General features: G+C 44.9%; 1 protein-coding gene across 1 annotated transcript in view; it reads left to right on the top strand.

Moving 5' to 3' along the window:
• Positions 1 to 27515, top strand: part of LOC124711183 (aminopeptidase N) — a 318231-nt gene that overhangs the window by 233598 nt on the left and 57118 nt on the right. The window contains exons 10-12 of the mRNA XM_047241110.1: positions 9833 to 10031; positions 14538 to 14818; positions 22152 to 22351. Of these exons, the coding sequence (XP_047097066.1) occupies positions 9833 to 10031; positions 14538 to 14818; positions 22152 to 22351 (680 nt within the window). The remainder of the gene's footprint in view (positions 1 to 9832; positions 10032 to 14537; positions 14819 to 22151; positions 22352 to 27515) is intronic.

Raw genomic sequence — 27515 nt, 5'->3', positions numbered from 1 at the left:
CCGGTGCTTGTGGTTAAGCCAGAACATACGTTTTGTGCTTGTTGTGCATCGAGCAACCAACCAGTCAGTTAAGATGAGTTAGACAAAATTTCTATTTGGTTGACGAATGGTAGCTAGCTCTAAATGTATAAAAATGTAAGTTAACGCGGGTAAGTGGGAAAAACAAACCCGTAATGTTCGGATACAGCACCAGCAGTGTCCTGCTTGAAACAATCATGTTGTTTAAATATCTGGACGTAACGTTGGAAACCGATATGAAATGGAACGAGCATGTGATGACTGTGGTAGTAAAGGCGAATGATCGACTTCGGTTTATTGGGACAATTTTAGGAAAATGTGGTTCATCTGTAAATGAGACAACATATAGGACACTAGTGCGACCTATTCTTTGAGTACTACTGTAGTGTTCGGGAACCGTACTACGTTAGTTTAAAGAAAGTCTCCGAAGTAATTGATAGGAGGGCTGCTAGATTTGTTACTGGCAGGTTCGAACAACACACAAGCGTTAAGGAGATGCTTCGGGAACTGAAGTGCGAATCCTTGGAGAGAAGAAGACGTTCTTTTCGAGGATGCTATTGAGAAAATTTAGAGAACCGGTATTTGAGGCTGACAGCAGAAGGTTCCTACTGCCGGCAACATACGTTTCACGCAAGGGCCACGAAGATACGAGAAATTAGGTCTCATACAGAGGCCTATAGATAGTCATTTTTTCCTCGGTCTATTTGCGAGTGGAACAGAAATGTAATGAGTAGCGGTAGTGGTTTGCCGAGTATCTATATAAATGTATCCAGTACTCGTCTTTCAATTGTAGTGTCCTTCAACTACCCCATCTCCCTGCTCTATATATTTTACATTGACGCCGTGCGGGATTAGCCGAGCGGTGTAAGGCGCTGCTGTCATGGACTGTGCGGCTGGTCCCGGCGGAGGTTCGAGTCCTCCCTCGGGCATGGGTGTGTGTGTTGGTCCTTACGATAATTTAGGTTAAGTAGTGTGTAAGCTTAGGGACTGATGACCTTAGCAGTTAAGTCCCATAGGATTTCTTCACACACATTTGAACTTTTTTTTTTTTTTTTTACATTGACGTTAACGTCTCTGAGCACAGAACTTAAATTACAAAACACATACCTGCGTAACATTTACATACATACAAAATTTATATATTTCAGATAACATAAATAATACTAATACGTGTAAACTCAGTCTCATTTTGAGAACAGAAGATATGACGTTTTCCTCTCAGAATGCGCCACATAAAAAAAGGCCCTTAAGCCTTGAAACGACCTGTGTAATAACGTCAGCTGTTTCGTCGACCGTCTTATATAATTGTGATAACTTTAGGGGTGAGGCGTAGACGATACGTGGGTGGGACGACACGTGTCTGACTCGTTGCTTTAAGACTCTCCAGGGGAATCCAGATCGATAGTGTCAGGGAGAATGGACCTCCCTGCAGGGAACTGATATCTAATGGGAGGGTTAAAAGCGATCGAAAGCGGTCACGCTGTCCCTTTCTTGTCATGACGGTGGGCAGGAGACAGCGTAGTGTCCACATTACCAGCAACACGCAACAAGTTTCCGTATCACTTTTCTGTTCTTTTCAATTATCATTTTATGCCCTGACCTGAAGCTTGCGCACATCTCTGGTGGTCTTTGCGCCTGTTTAATAACAAGCACTCTTCGCAGTACGAAGTATTGTCATGCACTTTTAATTATCACCAAAAAAATAACGTTAATTAGTTATATCTTCGTTTGTTTGCCGATACATGCCTGCAGCTCTGGTTAGGAATGTGAAAAACCGAACACTTAAAACTGATATCGGCAATTTAGTTCTGAATAACAGGTATTTTTCGGTATTTCTGTAGGCTCGGTTGTAATAGGTATTTTTTTAAGTTTTACTAATAACCGAGTACAAAAACCGAAATATCTATTAACCATAGTAGCAGTACTAAAATTTTTCGTTTTTAAATCAACCTTTTTTTAAGGAGCAATTTTTATTCGTAATATTTGCGTTGGTTTCAATATTGCGTTATTATAGAAAATGGGAAAAGCGATCAATGCTATTTTAATAACAATGGCGACAGAAACGAGCAGCAAACACATGGCATAAGAACTGGTGCAGCATTGTTGTGTCGTGGCTTAAGGTACGCGAATACGTGCAGAGTGCCCCCACCTAGTATGTAACGGTTGTTCCTCGCTGTCATCGCCGAACATCAGTTGTATTGCAGAATGGCATTAACACTGGTCTGGATATATATTTACCAAGTGATGTAGCAATGAAGTACACTGCTTCTTCCCTTAAAAGATTAAAAATCTGTCTGCCAGTACAAAGGGAAGGAAATTATGGTAATACTACTTGATTAAAAAACTTAACAATATATCATTCATAGTATACTGTTCAATAAAAATAGCAAATACCTGATATGCTGCCTTCTCCTACATGGTATGGCAGTCTAATTTTGAGGCGACCGCTCACGGTAAGCGGAAAATTCATGTTCGAGTCACTGGTCTGGCACAAATTTTCACTGTCGTCATTCCATTCTACAGCTGATGGTTGTCCATATGAGTAGCGGCGAACACGTTTTACGCATTACATGACGGCTGTTATTGTGGTAGCGACTGTTCCTTCGAAAATGCTTGCATGCCCAATGCGCTGTAATTCGAGAAAAAACATGCACTGCAATATCGTATCTGTCACGATGGTGTTTGTTGGAGTCTTCGCTGCTCGCTTGTCTCCCCACACGAAAATGGAAATCATACATGGGCCGTTCCTTGCCAGATGTAATATTATGCAGTTCGAATTTATTGCTTAGAGCCCAACTGCTACCTGAATGCAAATCTGTACCAAGTTACCGGCAAGATACTCCAGCAAGTTATTCACGTACCAGCACGTCTTTTTGGCGAGAAACGTGCTGCTCAGGATTTCCGTTACACTGTAGAGAGTCGTACGAGCTAAGACTCCTAAGAACACCTCGGCAACTCAGAACTATAGAGATTACTTTGGACGGAACTATCTTGTGCCCTGGGAGATACTCCGTGATACTCTGCCGCAAACTGCAAATATTAAACAATGAAACTCGGGTCTGATATTTCTCCAAATTTGTAGAAGTGTTTATTACGTAACGGGAATTAAGCAATTGAACTTCATTCTCTTCGGAATTGATGTCCATCATTGACATTAATATGAGACGTGGCCCCTATGTTCACGATCACACTCTTGCATTCTTTGAGGCGCAGAAGTAAACAGCCTCTGAATGTCTTCTACAATAGTCGACCGGAGTGGCCGAGCGGCTCTAGGCGCTACAGTTTGGAACCGCGCGACCGCTATGCTCGCACGTTCGAATCCTGCCTCGATCATGGATGTGTGTGATGTCCTTAGGTTAGTTGGGTTTAAGTAGTTCTAAGTTCTAGGGGACTGATGACCTCAGATGTTAAGTTCCATAGTGCTCAGAGCCATTTCAGCCATTTTTCTTCTTCAATAATTTCTTGCCGTGTCTGAAACACACGCTATGTCGCTTCATGAATACTGCTGGCTGGGGGATGTTAGGAAGTATATTTCTTTTCATCATATCCCAGACATATTCTATAGGTGATTCAGTGTTGAGTCTTGAGTTATCCTGTGGTAACATGCCATTTCGTATCCTAGTCATAAGAGGACATGACAACAGGCCTTACCATTGTTTCTACATAATGCCGAGCATTCAGCCTGCGTCCGACAATTACGAGATCAGTACCGCTGTCACATCCAATAGCTCCCCACACCATGATGCTAGGAGATGGAGTGCCGTGGATCTGGTGGATCGCTGCTTCTGGTGACCATCTTAAGCGTTAATTCGACCACCACAAACAAAAGCGAGACTCGTTGCTGAAGATCACAGAATGTCACTCTGTGTGCCATTTGACTCTGGCTCTATTGTCTGTGGTGTGACCTGGTAGTCAAGAGATGGCAGGCTTCGGTTACGATTGTGGACGGGGCCGTAATTAGTTACTATTGGTTACCTCTTACAGTTACACACAATTTAAAAAAAATACCACATGTTAGCCGGCCGGGTGGCCGAGCAGTTCTAGGCGCTACAGTCTGGAACGGCGCGACTGCTACGGTTGCAGGTTCCAATCCTGCCTCGGGCATGGATGTGTGTAATGTCCATAGGTTAGTTAGGTTTAAGTAATTCTAAGTTCTAAGGGACTGATGACCTCAGCAGTTAAGTCCCATAGTGCTCAGAGCCATTTTAACTACACGTTATTAATAAAGGAATAAACAACAGTGTAAATAATAGTGTTTTCAGTGAATTACAATTTAGCATATCAGCATTAAATACAGATACAACAGATAATGTTTTAAAAGCAAGCCACTGTGATCTGGGCATGAGGCTTTACACGCCAGGAATGGCAATAAATTAAGAATTGTTTAAAACTCGCAGCAACTTACAAATTACAGGTATTGAAATAGGAAAGGAAAGTCGCCACAAACACAGCAGAAGGCATCAGACGCCAGGAATGCCAGTAAATGAGATATTAAGGCTTACTGATAAAATACAAATACCAAATTAGAATTTTAAGGTAAATAATCACTATCAAGCCTGAAGGCCTTACACGCCAGGAACGGCAATAGTATAAAAATAATTTGAAACATGCTGTAAAACAGCGAATACAACAGTAAAAGTTAATTTTAAAATAAAAGCAACTGATCCAGACGGTGCTCCAGGAATCGACCTCTGAGAAGGTCCGGCAACCAAAACTCTCGCGAGCGATGAGATAGGCGGCCAAGAGTTGCATTCACTTCACAAGATGGTAACTAGGACTAGTGGCAGTCTATCTAATGACTAATGATAATCTTGCTGAAGCTACCTGATGTCCGATAAACCAAATGCAACGATGGAGCAATACGCCAAAGCCGGAACCGGCGGTCTGCACTACGTCCAGAATACTGTGTTTGGAGCGCCCGGAACGAGAAAGGAATCAGTACCACTAGAGTAGAAGAAACACCAACCTGCCTACAATCAAGAAAGCTGTCAAAACTACACGCCTGACCGGACAGCAGCGGCAAGGCGAAGAAATGTACACCGCCGTTACATACACTAACCCCCAGGGCAGGTAACTGGGCCGTTAGCGCCCACCAGGCAAGAAAATTACCGCTGGTTGAGCTTAACAAATTGTAACAAGTGAACGCAGTAAATAGTAATAAGAAGTCGAGGAAAGCTAATCAGTCCCGCTTTCCCCAAGCACTCCAATCACTGCTCTTCGCCTCGGCGTCACTACAAGACGAACCCAAGTCACTGGAGAATCGCGAGATATCACAGTGGTGGAGGTTTATCTACTTGGATTGAAATGCACTCATCGTAAAGCTTGCTGGATCTGGTTTATGACGAGGTCGTGCACCCTCGTGACCACAGCCCTTCCATCCGGCAGTCCATGCGTCCCGCCAGAGGTCCCGGCGTGTTCGCGTACTGCGCGGACCTGGCTTCTCCTCTGTCCCCAAACCGAACTCGCACACTCACACGACCCTGAAAAACGACGACTTCGCCCCAAAGATAGGGCAACAGTTACTACATATCGATAAACGCCGCTGCTGCCACTAGCGGACAGGCAACGCTTGCGAAACCGCGTGGCGCCAGCCAACACGAGAAGAAGGCAAACAACCGCAACTATGCCAACTAAACGATACCGTCTGGCCTCCAACAGAGGGCGGAAACCTACAAACAGCACCAACGCGAGCCGCAGCACGGCTCATGTGGTATGGTGTCAGAGGTAAACGACGCCTGGCTACTTCAGATCTCTACCCAGCTTCCCATCATTTCGTGGCGTCACTCTGCCCTTAAACTCTGATCGGATCTCAGCTGTTGTAAACCGTCTGTTCGTCAGGACCAATCGAACTGAACAATTCTACGATCTTTTCGAGGTGCACCCCTTCTGGAACGTCCGATGCCTTCTCTTTTTACCACACTGTTGTCATGAGACCATCTCGCCGCTACTCGTTCTGCAGTCACTGCACTAGAGGCAATTACATATGGGATCTGTCAGTGTGTTGTCGCTACGTCCAACATTCCAATAATTCGACGATTCTCGTAGTCCACAGGGGCCGATAAACTGCTTGAGCACATCCACCTGGACATTCTGTGTTGTAAAAAATTCCATTAACGTTAGGCACACCGAAGTCCATCATTTACTCACCCCATTCTTCATCTACATCTACGAAGTTTACTCCGCAAGCCACTTTGCAGTGTGTGTGGCACCGACACTTCCCCCTTCCCTATTCCAGTCGCTATCGGCTAGCGGGAAGAACGACTGCCGACAAGCGTCCATGTGGGTTAGAAAGAAATATATTGGTTGACTCTTGCAGAAAAGTACGCTCTCTGAATTTCGACAATAAACCACACAGTGATGCAGGACGCATCTCCTTCAGCGTCTGCCACTGAAGCTGGCTGATCATCTCCCTGACACTTTCGTGCTTGCTAAATGAATACGCAACAAAACGCGCTGGTCTTCTTTGGATTTTCTCTATTCTATCTTACAGTCCGATCTGATACGGAACCCCGACTGACTAGTAATATTCAAGTCGAACGATGGTTTTGTAAGCTACCTCCTTTGTTGACGTGCTGCATTTCCTGAGAGTTCTTCCAATTAAACTCAATCTGGCATCTGCCTTTCCTGCTATTAGTTTTATATGGTCATTTTCCATAAACTGCCCCGTACGCATACCCCTATATCTTTTGTGGAAATAACTGTTTCCAGTGATTATTCCGCAATCTTTAATCATGCAGTAATGGGTATTTCTATCTATGTACACGCAATATGTTACATATTTTTATGTTGAGGCTCAATTGCCACTCCCTGCACCAACCGTCGATGCTCTACAGGTCCTCCCGCATTTCGGTACAACTTTTCTACCATTGTGATTTCTTCGTATACAACATCATCATCATCCGAGAAAAGCCTGATGCTGTCTACCACGTCATTTACATATAATGCTAAAAGTAATAGACCTGCAGAACTTCCGGGGCGGGGGGGGGGGGGGGGGGGGAGGTTACGCTCGAAGTTACTTTTCCGCTCCAAGACTTCCCTCTATTGAGAACAACATGCTGAGTTCTGTCTGCTAGAAACTCTTCAGTCCACTCACTCACTTGGTCTCTATTCCATAATCACGCCTTTCGTATGTCAAGCAAGACGCCATCCACCTGGGCGCCGGCGTCCTGGGCCTAGTGAACGAAAGGAACGAGCTGCATTTTACACAATATTTGCTTTCGGAACCCATATTGATCCCTACAAATGAGATTTTTTTTCATCTGTAGGAATGACGTGTTCTTTACTGAAGATACAGAAAATCAGCTCGCATAAGGATTAAATTTTGGTCGTCATTTCTCAAAGGTGTGTGAAATCTGGTTACGCAGGACACAGCGGATCAGGTTGTGGAAAGGGGCCAAGATAGTTACTGTTAGTTACACAAGAACACACAACTTTATTCCTCCAAAACCAATGCATAGTTTTCTCTTTTAAACAACAAGCATCAATTCACGGCTGAGGGCCCAAGTTACTTCCCAATAATAAAGTTTAAATAATTCCTTTTAAAACACAAGGATTTAGAGAAACGGCTGAAGGCCTTACTTAAGCAGAATTAAAATATCCTTCAATAACTCCTTTTAAGGCACAAGAATTTAGACATACGGCTGAAGGCCTTACTTAAGTAAAATTAAAATATCTTCTCGGTTAAAGGCCCAAATAATATTTCAGATCAGCAAAGGAAATTCTTAAAAGGTAATCATTTACCAATTTCGGCTAAAAGCCATATTAAGGAAAATTTAAATTAATTCCTCTGCTGAAATGGTTCAAATGGCTCTGAGCAGTATGGGACTTAACATCTGTGGTCATCAGTCCCCTAGAACTTAGAACCACTTAAACCTAACTAACCTAAGGACATCACACACATCCATGCCCTAGGCAGGATTCGAACCTGCGACCGTAGCAGTCCCGCCCTCGGCTGAAAGCTCAATAATATTTCAACATAATAAAAGGCAATCTTTGAAGACAAGCATTTACACAGTACATCAGAAAACCATCTTAAGAAAACTTGAAATATCTTAACGGCTGAAGGCCCAAACAATTATTCAAAATAATTAAAGGCAAACCTTAAGATAAGCATTTACACAGTACTGCTGAAGGCCATTTTAAGAATACAAGATCATTAAAGAGAAATCTTACACACAGGAATTTACACATTACGGGTGAAAGCCACTTATTTTAAAACAAACGCGGCTGAAGGCCTAAATACAGAGCAAACAAAAAAATGGTTCAAATGGCTCTGATCACTATGGGACTTAACTGCTGAGGTCATCAGTCCCCTAGAACTTAGAACTACTTAAACCTCACTAACCTAAGGACATCACAAACATCCATGCCCGAGGCAGGATTCGAACCTGCGACCGTAGCGGTCGAGCAGCCCCAGTCTGTAGCGCCTAGAACCGCTCGGCCACTCCGGCCGGCACAGAGCAAACAAGAATTTTAAATAAACACGGCTGAAGGCCTAATATTAAAATACTTCACATAAGATTCGGCTGAAGGCCATATACTGAACATAGGACAAAATTAATACACGGCTGAAACCCTGTCACAGTACTTGCGACAAAAGAAAATCACAATCACAAACAACAGAAACAGAACAGTGGTGCTCAGAAGTGTCCAAGGGACGGGCTGGGGGAGGGGGGGGGGGGGGGGCACTCTAACACAGCTTAGGTGAGACAGGCAGCCAAGCGTAACACTAAATAATCGGGTGGCAGCGCGACGTAGGGACGGCTGACGAACCAACCAACAACCTAATCAATTCCCTCTAGCATCCGACCGGCTGGCTACTACAGTACGCAGACAGTATTCATCTGCTCAATGAAAATCACAGAAGCTACACACAGTTCCACGTAAACACTTGCACCAAGATCTCCGACAATCCTAAAAAACCAATCACCGTGGAACAACAAGGAGAAATCACAAGTCACACACACAGAGTGTTTCCGTAAGCGGTGGGCGACCATATACACTTCGTCCGATGAGACGACCAACCCAACTACCAACCACGGTCGTCCCCACTCAAGTTATGAGTGTCGGCAACGGTCGGGCGAGTCTTGGCTGTGCGGAGCTCACTGCAGCTCCAATCCGACTCAACTCGATGTCCGTTCGGAACTAGGAGGCACGGCGACCCGGGCACACTGGCTGGGACCCAACCATGCAGAGAAAACACTTGCCCATTGGGCACCCAAACCTTTGCACCAGGAAGGAACTGACCCACGTCCGGCAAGATGACCAACTGACGAGGCTCAGAAACGGTCAAAAGACCAAATACACGTCGCCCGATGAGACGACCGACCAAACAACCAATCAACGGTCGTTACCGCTCCAGTCACCTTCCGTCGGACACTACGTGTGTGTCGCCAGCGGTCTGCGAGTACTGCCTGTCCGGAGCTCACTGGCGCTGCGTCCCGACCAAACTCCCCACAGACCACGAGCCGGAAATACTAACGGTCGCTCCAGAGCACTTATCGATAAGCGCTGCTGCTGCCACTCACGGACAAGCAAACCAGAAATCTAGTGACGCCAGTAAATCAAATTAAAAGAAAACGAGGCGACAGAACAATAAAAACAAGATGACGAGCAATAAACGGCACGACCGCGAGCCGCGCACGGCTCAGTATGGAAATACTGGGCGTAACAGTTCGGTAGCATTCCGTCAAGTTATTGATGGAGCAACACTTTTCATTTCCGTGAGTGTAAGCTTAATGAGATTTTGCGGCCTACTCGACGCCATAAACATGTTCGCGTGTCACCTCTGAGCGTAGCGGTGACGTGTCGGCAGGAGCGGTTCCTGGTGAACTCCACGGGCGCGTCGGGCAACGGCAGCCTGTGGTGGGTGCCCATCACCTACACGGACGCCGAGCGGAGGGACTTCGGCGCGACGAGGCCGCGGACGTGGATGCGGGCCCAGCCCACCCTCCACCTGGACAGCCTCGGCGCCGCCAACGACTCCTGGGTCGTCTTCAACGTCGAAGAGACAGGTCAGCCACCACTAACCTAGCTACTCACTTACAGCTTCCTCTTCTTCTATCTTTCTTTTCTGTCCGCTTTTCCATCAATCTTCTGACCATTTTTATGCGGCTCTCCAGTAGTTCCTCTCCTGAACCAACCTCTTCATCTCCGTGTAGCACTTGCGACCTACATTCTCAATTATTCGTTGATGTATTCCAATCTCTGTCTTCCTCTATAGTTTTTTACCCTCTGCAGCTCCCTCAAGTACCGTTCAAGCTATTCCCTTATATCGTAACGTATGCCCTACCACCCTTTCCCTTCCTAGTGTCAGTGTTTTCCCTATGTTGCTTCCTTCGCCGGTTCTTACCTTATCAGTCCATCTAATTCTCAACATTGTTCCGTAGCACCACATCTCAAATGCTTTGATTCTCTCCTGTTCAGGTTTCCTGCAGTTCATGATTCACTACCATAGAATGCTGTGCTCCAAACGTACATTCTCTGAAACATCTTCCTCAAATTAAAGCCTACGTTTAATACTAGGAGACATGACTTGGAATTGCCCTTTTTGCCTCTATTGACCTGCTTTTCATGACCTCCTCGCTTCGTTGTCCATGGGTTCTTTTGTTTCCAAGATAGCAGAAATCCTTAACTTGGTCTCATTCGTCATCTCCAGTTTTGATATTAAGTTTCTAGCTACTATTTGTAGCTTTTTGATGTATGTATTACTAATGAACTAACACGGTATCATTTGGAAAGTGATTTAATAACAACTATGAGTCGGAAGTAAATGAAACTGACGCTATAATCATAATTCTGTGATGGGGCATAAGTGAGGTTTGAACACGGGTCTCTCCCTTTGCAGTCCAACACCGTGAGCACACAATCACGACGCCGTGTTTCTTGCAGTTCATTCGATGTTGGATAATATGAGCTCCTATTTTCCTTCTTTATTAGGAGTTCAGTACACTTTCTTCCTGTTTTCATACTTGATCTGTGCTCAGTTTTTGACGGGATATCCACTGGGCCATTTGGCCACTAAATCTGAGGACGGTGCGATGGGGAGTTTCCCTTGTAAGTTCCAAGCCGTGTGCAAAAATGAGTTTTCAACAACTTTCCGATCACCTTGTACGATTGCGCGGAAGATGTTAGATTAGATTAGATTAATTATTCATTCCATAGACCCATAAAAGAGGGAATCCTCCTGGGTGTGGAACATGTCAGATAAAAACATTACAAAAATGTGATTAGAAAAGCTTGAGTTTCATTAATTTTAAGGATCCTCAGTCAATAAACAGTAAAATTATGTACATGAATTAAATTTAAACTTCTAATATTTACAGGTTTAATACTTACGTCTGCTTTCATTAAATCCATCATTCAGACATTTGCTAGTTTCTTGGCTATTACAACCAAGTATTATCAAAAATTAAAGTAAATTATTCATTTCAGTGATCCTCAGTTAAGAACAGTCAGATTATGTACAAGATTTAAAATTAAACTTCCACTATTTACAGACTTAAGACTTACATTTGCTTTCCATACATCCATCATTGACACAGTAGGTACTTGACTGTTACAACCAAGTATTGTCAAAAATGAAAGTATAATAAATTTTCATTTATATGGTCTCCTGCACTTGTTGAGAAACTCATGGATGGAATAGAAGGAGTTGGAAACCAAAAATTCTTTTAAATTATGTTTAAATTGTGTCTTGTCTGAAACTAAACTCTTAATGGTTGCTGGTAACTTATTGAAAATATGCGTTGCTGAATACTGGACTCGTTTCTGGCCAAGAGTAAGTGATTTTAAATCTTTGTGTAAATTTTTCCTATTCCTAGTATTGATACTGTGTACTAAGCAGTTAGTTGGAAAAAGAGATGTATTATTTACAACAAACTTCATTAAGGAATACATATACTGAGAAGCTGTGATTAATATGCCCAATTCTCTGAATAGGTTTCGACATGATGTTCTTGGATTTACACTACTCATTACTCTTATTATACGCTTCTGTACTTTAAAAATTTTTTCTCTGTTTGTGGAGTTACCCCAAGATATGATACCATATGACATAATGAAGTGAAAATAAGCAAAATATGCCAGTTTTTTTATATTTATATCTCCTACGTCTGACATCAATCGAATTGCAGACACAGACTTGTTTAGGCGCTTTATCAGTTCGTTAGTATGTTGCTCCCAACTGAATTTATTATTGTTGTGTACATAGTTCCGTGTAGTCAGCGCTTACACAACTTTCCCACTAGAGCGCGCCCCGCTAAGCACAACAGCGCAGGCGCAGCGCTCGTCCGTCTCCGCACTACGAGATGGCGCCGTCTCCGCACTACGAGATGGCGCTGTCTTAGAGACAGACCAAATTCTGCTTCCGCCGATCCGCATATTAATTTGTAACGCAGCCAATGAGATTGCTGCTAACGTAGAACCTTTTCTCCTCGCGGATCACACTCGCGCAGTGATACCTGAACGCGCGAGGTATTATAACGAGTGTACAGACCACCGATTAGTCAGTCTGCATTAGTCTGTACCAGTCTGCACCAGTCTGTACGAGTCTGCTTTAGTCTGTACCAGTCTATAGTCAAGTTTCAGTCTGCGCCTAATAAGATTATCATATTCCTGTACATATCCATGAAGAGAAATGTATAGACACTTTGTCAAGTATCAGAGATGTGAGAGTAAGATTAATGCACCAAGACCCAAACGAACTTCAGATTGTCAATTGTAAACAGCATCCTGAATCAAGATACGTAATGTCTATATTTTTTATTATTTTAATAAATGTGTGTGAAAATTAATCAAGTTCCATTTAAAGTTGGTCACCGTCAATCTGCTACTCTAAGGGTGCAAGTGGCATTTCTATCGTCTGACCTAAGGGCAGAAGATAAACACGCCACGATAAGACCACGAGACGTATTGCTGACACTCGACTACTTCGTTAGAGCGACAAGTCAAATAATCTGATGGTGTGTGTACTGAAGGTCTTACAGTACGCACACCACAATTATCAATTTGTAGTCCCAAGAATTTTACACTCTCAACTTCTCCTATTTCCATGTCATCATATTTTATACACACACCAGAAGGAAATCTCTTGGACATCCTGAACTGCATATAGTGGGTCTTTTCAAAGTTTAATGACAGTGAATTGGCTATGACCACTTATTAATGTCAGTAAAAATTTGATTAGCTGCTCTTTCTAAATTTATATTTGATTTACTATTTATTGCAATGTTTGTTTCATTTGCAAATGAGACAAACTTGGCATCTTGTAATGTAACAGATGACAGGTCATTAATATACACAAGAAACAGTAGTGGACCTAAAGTGCGCGTCATTTATGACGGCGGCCGAGTTTAGGTTCGTTCTGCGCATCTGACGTCACAAAACACAGTCAGCCAATGAACAGAGAACGACGTTGCCAGAGCACGGACGAGTGTCTCCAGTTTTAGAAACGTTCAGACATAAATAAAGTAATTGAACAAAAGCAATGTCTTGATAGCAGACTTTCTTTTATAGAACGTTTGGAAAAAGCATTCTTTATACCAATTGCTTCATATTCTATTAATTAATTAAACCAAACAAGCAATAAGCCTCCTAAGTCAGGCGATAGCAAGGAAAGGTATTTGTGTCATTCTCACTAACCGCTTTGTCGCAATAAAGAACAGCGGTAATTGTTTATTTCCTATTGTACTTCGACGAAACGTGAGTAATTCATAATCATGCCAACAGTGTTTTTCGGTATTTTGCGCGACATTTTAAAGTCCTCCGGGAGATACACCAAAAGTCGAGCTGCGTTAGCGTAATGGTTAAAGGGTATGGCTGCTAAGCGAAAGGTTCAAACCTTGATCGGTGCTTAATATTTTCTTTATTTAAAAACAATATCGAAGTGTCTTACTTCATGAATTTTATTCGTTTGAATGTAATTTTTGGAAATTTCTAGTGGCAACTAAAATCGACCATACGGAAAGTATACGCTATGGACTTTTACCTCTGCAAACTCTTCAAAATTTCGTGCAATGGTTTACTACATCTAATGCTGCACAATAATTGCATTGAAAATCGAAACAAAATTAACTCATTTATGGGGGGAGGGTATCAGTCAGGAAGAAGTGCAAAAATCAAATTTTTGGGCCAAATGGTTTTCGTGAAATCGAATGATAAAGTGTGTCAAAGCAGTCGAAACACCATGTGTCTGCACAGGTGAGCAGTGCAATGATGACAAAATCGCGCACATCGCGGAATGCGGGGAGCACGTCTCCGTAGCAGCGAAAGGGTTAATGCGGCCATGGTGGCTTTACTTCATAAACTGCGCGCTCCCCCCTAAACGTAAGTTTGCGAACTATACTATGGCGCTGCTTCTCTTGTCGCGTACAACTGGCAACGCAGCAATCTCCTGCTTCTGGGCGGGCATGCGCGAGCCGCTAAGATAAAAGAATTGAACTATAGTAAGTGTAGATTCAGTGTCCCTTGTGAGAGGCGTCGTCCCGTGTTGTGCTGACGCCTCGCCCCGTGTCCGGCAGGCTTCTACCGCGTCAACTACGACGAGACCAACTGGCGGCTGGTGCTGGCGGCGCTGTCGGACGCGGGCTCGGTGGAGACGCTGTCGGCGGTGTCGCGCGCGCAGCTGCTGGACGACGCGCTGTCGCTGGCGCGCGCCGGCCGCCTGCCGTACGCCACGGCGCTCGACCTCACCACCTATCTGCGCCACGAGACCGACTACCTGCCCTGGAAGGCCGCCTTCAACGCCTTCTCCTACCTCGACGGCGCCCTCATCCGCTCCGCCGACTACGACGTCTTCAGGGTGAGCTCGATCCTCTGTGACACTCCAGTCTCATTTTCTCCACTCCATAAATGAAACACTTTGGCACCTGCGACTGTTGTAGGCACTCACTAGGTCCGCGTCCTATCATTTTTGTTACCGAGTAAGGTCGCAGTCCGTTCGCACTAACCATCTACCAACTTCCTACATGAGTACACCGCCCAATCAAAAGTATCTACACTACTGGCCATTAAAACTGCTACACCGCGAAGATGACGCGCTACAGACGCGAAATTTAACCGACAGGAAGAACATGCTGTAACATGCAAATGATTAGCTTTTCAGAGCATTCACACAAAGTTGGCGCCGGTGGCGACACCTACAACGTGCTGACATGAGGAAAGTATCCAACCGATGTCTCATACACAAATAGCAGTTCACCGGCGTTGCCTGGTAAAACGTTGTTGTGATGCCTCGTGTAAGGAGTAGAAATGCGTACCATCACGTTTCCGACTTTGAGAAAGGTCGGGTTGTAGCCTATCGCGATTGCGGTTTATCGTATCGCGACATTGCTGCTCGCGTTGGTCGAGATCCAATGACTATTAGCAGAATATGGAGTCGATGGGTAATACAGAGCGCCGTGCTGGATCCCAACGGCCTCGTATCGCTGCCGGCCGGTGTGGCCGAGCGGTTCTAGGCGCTTCAGTCTGGAACCGCGCGACCGCTACGGTCGCAGGTTCGAAACCTGCCTCGGGCATGGATGTGTGTGATGTCCTTAGGTTAGTTCGGTTTAAGTAGTTCTAAGTTCTAGGGGACTGATGACCTCAGATGTTAAGTCCCATAGTGCTCAGAGCCATTTGAACCTCGTATCACTAGCAGTCGAAATGACAGGCATCTTATCCGCATGGCTGTGGCGGATCGTGCAGCCACGTCTCGGTTCCTGAGTCAACAGATGGGGACGTTTGCAAGACAGCAACCATCTGCACGAACAGTTCGACGACGTTTGCAGCAGCATGGACTATCAGCTCAGATACCATGTCTGCGGTTACCCTTGACGCTGCATCACAGACAGGAGCCCCTGCGATGGTGTACTCAACGACGAACCTGGGTGCTCGAAGGGCAAAACGTCATTTTTTCGGATGAATCCAGGTTCTGTTTACAGCATCATGATGGTCGCATCCGTGTTTGGCGACATCGCGGTGAACGCACATTGGAAGTGTATATTCGTCATCGCCACACTGGCGTATCACCCTTCGTGATGGTATGGGATGCCATTGGTTACACGTCTCGGTCACCTCTTGTTCGCATTGACGGCACTTTGAACAGTGGACGTTACATTTCAGATGTGTTATGACCCGTGGCTCTACCCTTCATTCGATCCTTGTGAAACCCTACATTTCAGTAGGATAATGTACGACCGCATGTTGCAGGTCCTGTACGGGCCTTTCTGGATACAGAAAATGTTCGACTGGTGCCCTAGCCAGCACATTCTCCAGAGCTCTCACATATTGGAAACGTCTAGTCAATGGTGGCCGAGCAACTGGCTCGTAATAATACGCCAGTCACTACTCTTGATGAGCTGTGGTATCGTGTTGAAGCTGCATGGCCAGCTGTACCTGTACACGCCATCCATGCTCTATTTGACTCAATACCCAGGCGTATCAAGGCCGTTATTACGGCCAGAGGTGGTTGTTCAAAAATGGTTCAAATGGCTCTGAGCACTATGGGACTCAACGGCTGTGGTCATAAGTCCCCTAGAACTTAGAACTACTTAAACCTAACTAACCTAAGGACATGACACACATCCATGCCCGAGGCAGGATTCGAACCTGCGACCGTAGCGGTCGTGCGGTTCCAGACTGTAGCGCCTAGAACCGCTCGGCCACTCCGGCCGGCTAGAGGTGGTTGTTCTGGGTACTGATTTCGCAGGATCTATGCACTCAAACTGTGTAAGAATGTAATCACATGTCAGTTCTAGTATAATATATTTGTCCAATGAATACCTGTTTATCATCTGCATTTCATCTTGGTGTAGCAAGTTTAATGGCCAGTAGTGTAGACACCTATTACTGGATTATGGGGTGTTCCCACATTTCGCCTCTACGGCAGCTTGAACTCTGCTGGCGATACTTCGAATCGGATGTCTGAAGGTCAGTGAAGGAATGGCAGCCCATTCTTTCTGAAGAGCCGAAACCAGAGGAGGTAGTGAAGTTCGGACACTATTTTCTGGAGTGACGCCGATGTTCTAAATCGTCCCACACCCTTTCCACTGGGATCATGTCGGGACTCTGGGCGGACCAGTGCATTTCAAAAATGTATGTGTCCACTCACAATTGCCTCACAGATGCTGCTTTATGACATATTCTTCTGCACGTAGATTTTTCTTAATGTCAGGAAGCGCACCACATTCAAACCTCATAAAACATCCCCGTACTGTAACACCACCTCCTCCATACTTCACTGTTAGCACTGCACATGATAACAGGTAACATTCTCGAGTCAATCGCCACATCCAAACTCTTCCATTGGATTGCCACAGGGTACTGCGTGATTCATCACTCTATATGTCCGCCCCGATAGCTGAGTGGTCAGCGTGACGGATTGCCGTCCTACGGGCCCCGGTTCGATTCCCGGTTGGGTCGGGGATTTTCTCGGCTCAGGGACTGGGTGTTGTGTTGTCTTCATCATCATTTCATCCCCACCCGGCGCGCAGGTCGCCATGTGTGGCGACGAATGTAATAAGACCTGCACCAAGGCGGCCGGACCTGCCCCGTATGGAGCCTCCCGGCCAATAACGCCACATGCTCATTTCCGTTTCCATCACTCTATATCACTCGTTTCCAGTCATCCACTGTTCGCTGGCTTATGCGTAACTACTCGACCATCGTACTGCATCCTTTTTAAATCCAACACAGTCATCGTGCTAGCTGGACTTCTGGTAGCACTTTGGGACTCACGTGTCATTCCTTCCGCTGATTCATGCGATGTTTTACAACTAACATCCGCAATGCTTGACGGTCCCTTTACGTCAGCCCATGAGGCCTACCTGGTCTTGGATTAGCTGATGTTGTTCCTTCACACACTCATCACGAACAGCCGGCTTGGGCAGCTTTGCAAGGGTTGAAATTTCCCTGATTAATTTGTTACTTAGCTGACAATCCAATGACTAGTCCACGTTAGAAGCCACTGAACTCTCGCAGACGAGCTATTGGGCTGTTACTGCTTCTCTACTTACAACACAATACTCATCGCCTTCGTTTTACACCGCCAGGTCCCTCTTCTTGTCACATTTAGTAATCAATTCCGCACTTCATAGGCGTGTCCGATCAAATCTGATCAGACAGTGTATTTTACTTAGCATTAAATATGTTCTTGGCCTCCATTCCTTTCTTAATAATCGTAATTTTCCAAGTTGTGGCACTCTGGTTACTCGACAATACATCATCGCTTATGAAAAGGTACTTATTATGAGGTGCATGTAGACAGTTCAGTAAATCGTACTATAAAGTAAACATACTGCTTTAGTTGACCCAAGAGTGATAATCGCGATCTCTCGGTGTGATCTCCAACATGATATTTAATTTACAAATGTAGCACATCTTCGCAGTTCTAAGATCACACTCTGATTTTTGTGAAATATAGGCCTAGCTTACACTGTGTGCGTCCCAGGAAAAGGCAATTAAAAATGGGGCAAATTTTCCGAAAAATAACTTGAACTATGGAGTTGAGACAGCATCTGCGAATTCAACTTTATATGTTGTTGGTCCTTTGTAAAATAATATCAGCTATGTTTTAAATACCCTTTTCTTTTTCTCCAGTACTCGCACAACAACTTTTGAGCATGCGGCGTCTAATCTGCAGGCTTTCGTGGCCCTCGTCATTGGTGGTAAAACCTTTTGAATCATTAGGCCGCGTCAATTCCTCTTTAAACTTCTGCAATGCTTGACGTTGAGATCCCTGTGCTGGTATCTTTTTCAGGGTTCCACTGGTGTTTCAGGACTGTTGGATACTGTCAAAAAACAGTGTAGCAACCACTTATAAGAGGAAGTTTTCCCCGAGCTTCTTCGTAGTAGAACAGTTACTGGGTAAAAATCTTCTCGCTGCTATTCGTGGACCATAGTCAGTGGGTGAACATTGAAAAGATATATTTAAAAGAGAGGGAGAATTCAAAATATTATTGTTGTTGTGGCAGCCGTTATTTCCTGGCAGTTGTTTATGCTCCTCACTTGTCGTAGATGTGTGGTTGCTTCCGTGACTGCTAATTTGTCTCAATTAATACCAGCCAGGTCTGCTTGATTTTACAACTCCATATAGTTGCAACTATATAATGGCGACTATAGACCAAGTGTGTTCGCCTCTCGCTAGTTACGTAATTGATCACTTTCTCTATGAGATACGAATGGTTCAAATGGCTCTGAGCACTACGGGACTTAACATCTGAGGTCATCAGTCGCCTACACTTAGAACTACTTAAACCAAACTAATCTAAGGACATCACACACATCCATGCCCGAGGCAGGATTCGAACCTGCGACCGTAGCGGTCGCTCGGTTCCAGACTGTAGCGCCTAGAACCGCGCGGACACCCCGGCCGGCTAGATACGGATGGATACACATCATCTTCCTCTATGGAGAGTTCCACCGTTGTGGCCTCTATAGATGGCCTCATTTGGATGCGACACGGAGGGGTGTGGGATCAGCACACCGTTCTTCCGGCCTGTATTGGCTTTGCACATTCTGGAGCCTCTCTTTTTCATTCAAGTGGCTGAGTGGATATGTTCCACTTCTCCCACCAAGGAACAAATCTGGCAGTGCCGGGAACTGAACCAGAGTCCTCCACATGACAGGTAGCCGCAATGAGCCAGCCGCTGTGGCCGAGCGGTTCTAGACGCTTCAGTCCTGAACCGCGCTGCTGCTACGGTCGCAGGTTCGAATCCTGCCTCGGGCATGGCTGTGTGTGATGTCCTTAGATTAGTTAGGTTTAAGTAGTTCTAAGTCTAGGGGACTGATGACCTCAGATGTTAAGTCCCATAGTGCTTAGAGCCATTTGAACCAGCTGCTATAAAGAAAGACTTCCTATGCGGTAGAGAAAACATCTCTAAAAAGGGCCTTCACAGAAGTTGGGAAGGAAAACATAGGTACAAAGAAGGTAGCTGCGAAGAAACCATGGGTAACAGAAGAAATACTTCAGTTGATTGATGAAAGGAGGAAGTACAAACATGTTCCGGGAAAATCAGGAATACAGAAATACAAGTCGCTGAGGAATGAAATAAATAGGAAGTGCAGGGAAGCTAAGACGAAATGGCTGCAGGAAAAATGTGAAGACATCGAAAAAGATATGATTGTCGGAAGGACAGACTCAGCATACAGGAAAGTCAAAACAACCTTTGGTGACATTAAAAGCAACGGTGGTAACATTAAGAGTGCAACGGGAATTCCACTGTTAAATGCAGAGGAGAGAGCAGATAGGTGGAAAGAATACATTGAAAGCCTCTATGAAGGTGAATATTTGTCTGATGTGATAGAAGAAGAAACAGGAGTCGATTTAGAAGATATAGGGGATCCAGTATTAGAATCGGAATTTAAAAGAGCTTTGGAGGACTTACGGTCAAATAAGGCAGAAGAGATAGATAACATTCCATCAGAATTTCTAAAATCATTGGGGGAAGTGGCAACAAAACGACTATTCACGTTGGTGTGTAGAATATATGAGTCTGGCGTTATACCATCTGACTTTCGGAAAAGCATCATCCACACAATTCCGAAGACGGCAAGAGCTGACAAGTGCGAGAATTATCGCACAATCAGCTTAACAGCTCATGCATCGCAGCTGCTTACAAGAATAATATACAGAAGAATGGAAAAGAAAATGAGAATGTGCTAGGTGACGATCAGTTTGGCTTTAGGAAAAGTAAAGGGACGAGAGAGGCAATTCTGACGTTACGGCTAATAATGGAAGCAAGGCTAAAGAAAAATCAAGACACTTTCATAGGATTTGTCGACCTGGAAAAAGCGTTCGACAATATTAAATGGTGCAAGCTGTTCGAGATTCTGAAAAAAGTAGGGGTAAGCTATAGGGAGAGACGGGTCATATACAATATGTACAACAACCAAGAGGGAATAATAAGAGTGGACGATCAAGAACGAAGTGCTCGTATTAAGAAGGGTGTGAGACAAGGCTGTAGCCTTTCGCCCCTACTCTTCAATCTGTACATCGAGGAAGCAATGATGGAAATAAAAGAAAGGTTCAGGAGCGGAATTAAAATACAAGGTGAAAGGATTTCAATGATACGATTCGCTGATGACATTGCTGTCCTGAGTGAAAGTGAAGAAGAATTAAATGATCTCCTGAACGAAATGAACAGTCTAATGAGTACACAGTATGGTTTGAGAGTAAATCGGAGAAAGACGAAGGTAATGAGAAGTAGTAGAAATGAGAACAGTGAGAAACTTAACTTCAGGATTGATGGTCACGAAGTCAATGAAGTTAAGGAATTCTGCTACCTAGGCAGTAAAATAACCAATGACGGACGGAGCAAGGAGGACATCAAAAGCAGACTCGCTATGGCAAAAAAGGCATTTCTGGCCAAGAGAAGTCTACTAATATCAAATACCGGCCTTAATTAGATGAAGAAATTTCTGAGGATGTACGTCTGGAGTACAGCATTGTATGGTAGTGAAACATGGACTGTGGGAAAACCGAAACAGAAGAGAATCGAAGCATTTGAGATCTGGTGCTATAAACGAATGTTGAAAATTAGGTGGACTGATAAGGTAAGGAATGAGGAGGTTCTACTCAGAATCGGAGAGGAAAGGAATATGTGGAAAACACTGATAAGGAGAAGGGACAGGATGATAGGACATCTGCTAAGACATGAGGGAATGACTTCCATGGTACTAGAGGGAGCTGTAGAGGGCAAAAACTGTAGAGGAAGACAGAGATTGGAATACGTCAAGCAAATAATTGAGGACGTAGGTTGCAAGTGCTACTTTGAGATGAAGAGGTTAGCACAGGAAAGGAATTCGTGGAGGGCCGCATCAAACCAAGAGAAAACATAGAGAGGTAGGAAGAGACGTACATTTGATCCTTGTGTGTGACTTTACATAATCTCGGATCGAGGTTACTTATTGAATTACTAGTTAATGTTTTATCAATACTTTATGACATAATTCCGTCCCGCACTCCCCCCCCCCCCCCCCCTCCACTTACTCCTCCGCAACTTCGCACGCTTCATGAAAATGAAGGCTGCTTTCCAGACACCTGAGCTACAACGAAACGTTGCAAAATATAAGAAAAGGCACTATCCGTGAAATAGTCATAGTTCTGTTTGGGTATACCACAACCAACTCTAACATATGGGTGTTGTGTGCTACAGAGCTACATTCTTAAGCTGATCACCAAGCTGTACGAGCACACGGGCTTCACGGACAACCCGACGGACCCGCAGCTGACGGTGTACAAGCGCGTCAACGTGCTGGGCTGGGCTTGCAACCTCGGACACCAGGACTGCGTCCGCAACGCGCTGCTCCTCTTCCAGAACTGGAGGGCCACGCCGGACCCGGATACCAACAACCCGTGAGTACCCCACACACCAAACGCCATGCGCACACATTGTTGTTTGCATAAATATCCAAAGCTTCAGGCTACTAATCTACTACATTCTGTTTCTTCTCCTGTTGTTTCGTCCGAATGTCTTTCGACCTTCTTCAGAGCGAGCCAATAGTAAACATACTGACGCTACAGCCTGCGCCATTGTGCACACGGCCACAGATACACAAGCTCCAGAGACGTTTATCGGCGGCAGAGATGTATGCATGAATTCAGTCTGTGGCTATGCTGTCGATTCATGCTGGAATGTATCGTTATGAGCTGTACTGTGGCACCGTCTCTGAAAGTTTACTCAAGATAGTGCCGGATTCCATTACTTGCCCAAGCCGCAGCCGCCGTCTATTAATTAAATTATTGGTCAAACAAATTTCATTTGCTTCCTTCGTAACGATATATCGACATCCCACCAATAATCGATTGTTTGATTCAATTAATGCGTACTTCTCTCCCACTGATCAACGTCTCTGGCGCTTGTGTACCTGTGGCCGCATTCACTGCGTCGCCGACCGCGAATTTAGAAGAACGGAAATAGCGCTGTAGCGTCAGTCTCGCGGTTTACTCCGAAGATGGTCGAATAATATAAGTCCGAATTGTCAGGGGAAGAAACAGAATTTATGTGGCTGCACACCAGAAATTTAATAGATCTATCAATGCGCCGCAAAAACATGAAGATGCACCTCCAGGTAAAATTTTGGGTATGACACCCCAATCATACTCACTTAGAGACGGGGGGTGGGACGGAAGGGATGGTAAAACGAAGTTTGAACCAAACTTGGCTTACTTCCTAGGAAGAAATACTGAGAGGGTACCTCAACACTAGCGCCCCTGTTTGTGGATTTGATGTTGAGAAAGTGGCGACATGTTAGCATAGCACAGTCCGGCAGATCTCCTATCTAACTTTAACAGTGTCACTTGCAGTGACACTTACGTTCTAGATTAGGGCCATTAAATTATAGGGCCATTCTATTAAATACCATGGAGCAAATTTGAGATCGCCATATTTCTTCCACAAGCTTAGTGTTGTGGCGTAACATGACAGCCACGCCACTCGGAAGTAGCCGAAAGGCACGCGCTAAGCTCACGCAGATGGGCGTGAGGTCTGAAACAGGATACGTAATGAATGCTATAAAGAAAAGTACGTAGCTCCTGGAATACTTAACTTTAATCCATCCCTGTGGTACATCGCTCTTGACTATACAAGTGAGACTCTTTAGATACAAGCTTGCTAGGTCGTAGCCATTGACTTAGCTGAAGGCTATTCTAACTATCTGCTCTGCAAATGAGCGAGGCTTCGTCAGTGTGCATCGCTAGCTACGTCGTCCGTACAACTGGGGCGAGTGCTAGACCTGCCATGTGGTGGCGCTCGGTCTGCTATCACTGAAAGTGGCGACACGCGGGTCCGACATGTACTAATGGACCGCGGCCGATTTAAAGCTACCACCTAGCAAGTGTGGTGTCTGGCGGTGACACCACTCTTAGGAGCCCGCAGGATGGGCTAAGGAGAGGGGCAGTTGAGCCCCTCTTGGAATCTGAGTACAGAGTTTATTCGTTATACGAGGCGTATTAAGGTCCGATTTAGCGCGAAATGCAAACCACTGTGAAAATCTGATGGAACTTTGCACAGATGTGTTGGGCAGTGTCTTTAGTGTGCCTGTCAATTGCTTCACGTCGCTCTTTCCAGTTCACAGCTTCAAGTGATCAGGTAGAAATGCGTAAAACATCCGTGTCTTCCCCCAAGTATGTGGATCTAGTGAGAGATTTCGCCTGAAGCTATGCAGCCCACATAACATAAATGTCATGTGTTTCTTTCTTCAAGATAATTTTCAGATGCATTCTGCCAGGGCAATGAAGACGCTCCTCTAGCGTTTTAGATGGGAACTGTTTCATCACCCACAATACAGCCCTTAATTGGCTCCCTTCGATATTCATCTCCGCTCACATGAACCGCTGGCTACGAAGACAACAACGAATGTTAGACCAGTGTAGAGAATTGACAGAAAGCGCAGGCGGATGCTTTCTGTGACGAGGGTACTGGAAAGTTTGTACGACGCTACGACAAATGTTAAAGTCGGGGCGGCGACTGTTCAGAGAGGCAGCTGGAAGGTGTGGCTAACTGTTGCGAAAAACAAATTTCTGATTTTCACTGTGGTTTCCATTTCGCGATCGGTCGGACCTTACTTTCCCAACAGCTCTCGTATAATTTTCACAGATTTCTGGAAACGACTGTCTGTGATTCTACTACAACTTTTCGCAAAGCATAATGCAATGTGAAACACTATGGCGTTAGGAAGCGCTCATAACTTGAATTTGTTTGGTTGTCAGGCTGTTCACCCTAAATTATACCATTTTCTTGTCACGGTGCTTGTTTCGGCACTGTTTTCCACTCATGTTCGATGTGAACCTTTACAGAAAATTGCCGAAACAGGGTATCCAGTGTTATTCTTGTCGATTCCTCGTACATCCCTTATAAAATTGCAAAAACGGACAGATCAACACTCATCACAAAGTAAACATGGCCCCAGTTACCCTCCCCTTGCTGAGAAACTTGATCACAATCATATTTTACCAATTGTTTATGGAAAATGATGACTCATCAAGTAATGTTGAGGCTATAATCATGGCAGAGCGATTCTAGTAGACTCTAAAGAACGCCGCCTTGCTACACTTTAGTTGTATTCACCGATACATCACCCGCAGATCCAAATGCATGAGTCATAAAAGTTAAATACGATTTTCCGAGTTGAAAACAGGAAAAAAATTAAACTTCAATGTTGAAAATATGACATCTCTAGCGGTTGGAACCTTCCCACACTGTATGGGGTGCAACAACACGCAACGTGCAGTCATACAGTTACTAATTGTTCACTTGGCTTATTCCTAGGCTGAACATACCGGTCAATTTGAGTCTTGTTTTGAAAGGTTCCCCACATTCATCTCATCGACTGTTGGCCCTGGGCCGCACTTCACCCAGACAGCATAAAAAGACATAGCTTTCAAAATATATTTATCATGCCACACGATAAATAAATATTAACAGCAATTCACAAATAAATAAATCACAAACCATTGAAATGATAGATGATGAATGACTGCAGGTAACGAAAACAGAATCAGGGACCTACATCTCTCAAGCCAGATAACCGCTTTGGCGGAAGGCGCGCCACGCAGCATTTGTCTCCCTCCTCACAAAACAGTGACCTGGATCAAGCCAGCGATCCTTCATATAGCGGCGCTTCTGACTGGTTTGATGCGGCCCGCCACGAATTCCTTTCCTGTGCCAAAATCTTCATCTCAGAGTAGCACTTGCAACCTACGTCCTCAATTATTTACTGGATGTGTTCCAATCTCTGTCTTCCTATACAGTTTTTGCCCTCTACAGCTCCCTCTAGTACTATGGAAGTCATTCCTTCATGTCTTAACAGATGTGCTCTCATCCTGCCCCTTCTCCTTATCAGTGTTTCCACATATTCCTTTCCTCTCCGATTCTGCGCAGAACCTCCTCAGTCCTTACCTTACCAGTCCACCTAATGTTCAACTTTCGTGTGTAGCATCACATATCAAAAGCTTCGATTCTCTTCTGTTACGTTTTTCCCACAGTCCATGTTTCACTACCATACTCCAGACGTACATTCTCAGAAATTTCTTCCTCAAATTAAGGCCGATATTTGATATTAGTAGACTTCTCTTTGCCAGGGATGCTCTTGTTGCCATTGCTAGTCTGCTTTTGATGCCCTCCTTACTCCTTCCGTCATTGGTTATTTTGCTGTTTACCTAGCATAATTCCTGAACTTCATTGACTTCGTGACCACCAACCCTGACGTTGCTTTTCTCGCTGTTCTCATTTCTACTACTTCTCATTACCTTCGTCTTTCTTCGATTTACTCTCAATCCATATTCTGTACTCATTAGACTGTTCATTCCGTTCAGCAGATCATGTAATTCTTATGTAATTCTTCATGCTTTCCCGGCGATCTGTTGTCATCTTGGATATTCGGGAATCCAGCCGGATGTTCGCGTCGTTCTCGCACGATATTTCAACAGCGTGCCTCGCTGTCTTCTTCAGGTGCTACCTGAGACTGGTCCTTGGCTCGATCGAGTCCAGTATTTATGCCTGGGAGGAGCTGGGCGTTCCCTAATCGGTCCGCGCCGGGTCGAGTGTTCCATCTGTGGTCCGCGCCCGCCAGACTCAGCTTCAATGGACCCCTCCAGTCGCAGATGTTCTGACTGCCGTCGGCGCCCGTTCTGGCCGTCCTCAACGGATGTGGTTATCATCTGAGGTGTGTCAGACCTGGTCTGAGATGTTGGGTACTCTATCTCCTGACTATTACTATAATTTCCACTTCTGTTTCGTGCTGGGCGCTCCCTAATCGGTCCACGCCGCGTCGTGTGTTCCGTCTGAGGTCCGCGCCCGTCAGACGCGGCTACATTGTCCCTCTCTGGTCGCTGGTGTTCCCTCCGCCGTCCGCGCCCGGCCTGGCTGTCTTCTGAAGTCGAGTTCATGATCTGGGGTGTGTCAGATCTGGTCTCCAATGTCAGACACCTTGTCTCACGGCTGTTCTCTCGGTCTCCACTTCTATTTCTTGTAGAATCCCGGAGTGTCCTGCGCTGAGTTTTCACAAGCTCAAGTGCTGGATTCCAGGCAGTGCTGATTTGGTATCCCGAGTCACGGTTGATTAGATTGTCTGTGACCTTAATCTCAATGGCTTCTTTAATGACACTGTCCCAAAATCTTGAGGTCTGTGTCACAATCTTGGTGTCATTGTAATCCATTGAATGGCCAAGTTCCAGACAATGCTCTGCTATGGCTGATTTAGTTGCCTGCCTGAGTCTGGTATGTCTCTGGTGTTCTTTACACCTGATGTTCACAGTTCTGGTGGTCTGGCCAACATCAGGTGTAAAGAACACCAGAGACATACCAGACTCAGGCAGGCAACTAAATCAGCCATAGCAGAGCATTGTCTGGAACTTGGCCATTCAATGGATTACAATGACACCAAGATTGTGACACAGACCTCAAGATTTTGGGACAGTGTCATTAAAGAAGCCATTGAGATTAAGGTCACAGACAATCTAATCAACCGTGACTCGGGATACCAAATCAGCACTGCCTGGAATCCAGCACTTGAGCTTG

Source organism: Schistocerca piceifrons, chromosome 8 (assembly GCF_021461385.2).
Source record: "Schistocerca piceifrons isolate TAMUIC-IGC-003096 chromosome 8, iqSchPice1.1, whole genome shotgun sequence".
Lineage (NCBI taxonomy): Eukaryota > Metazoa > Arthropoda > Insecta > Orthoptera > Acrididae > Schistocerca > Schistocerca piceifrons.
Note: the sequence above shows the minus strand (reverse complement) of the source record. Positions and strands in the feature narration are given on the sequence as shown.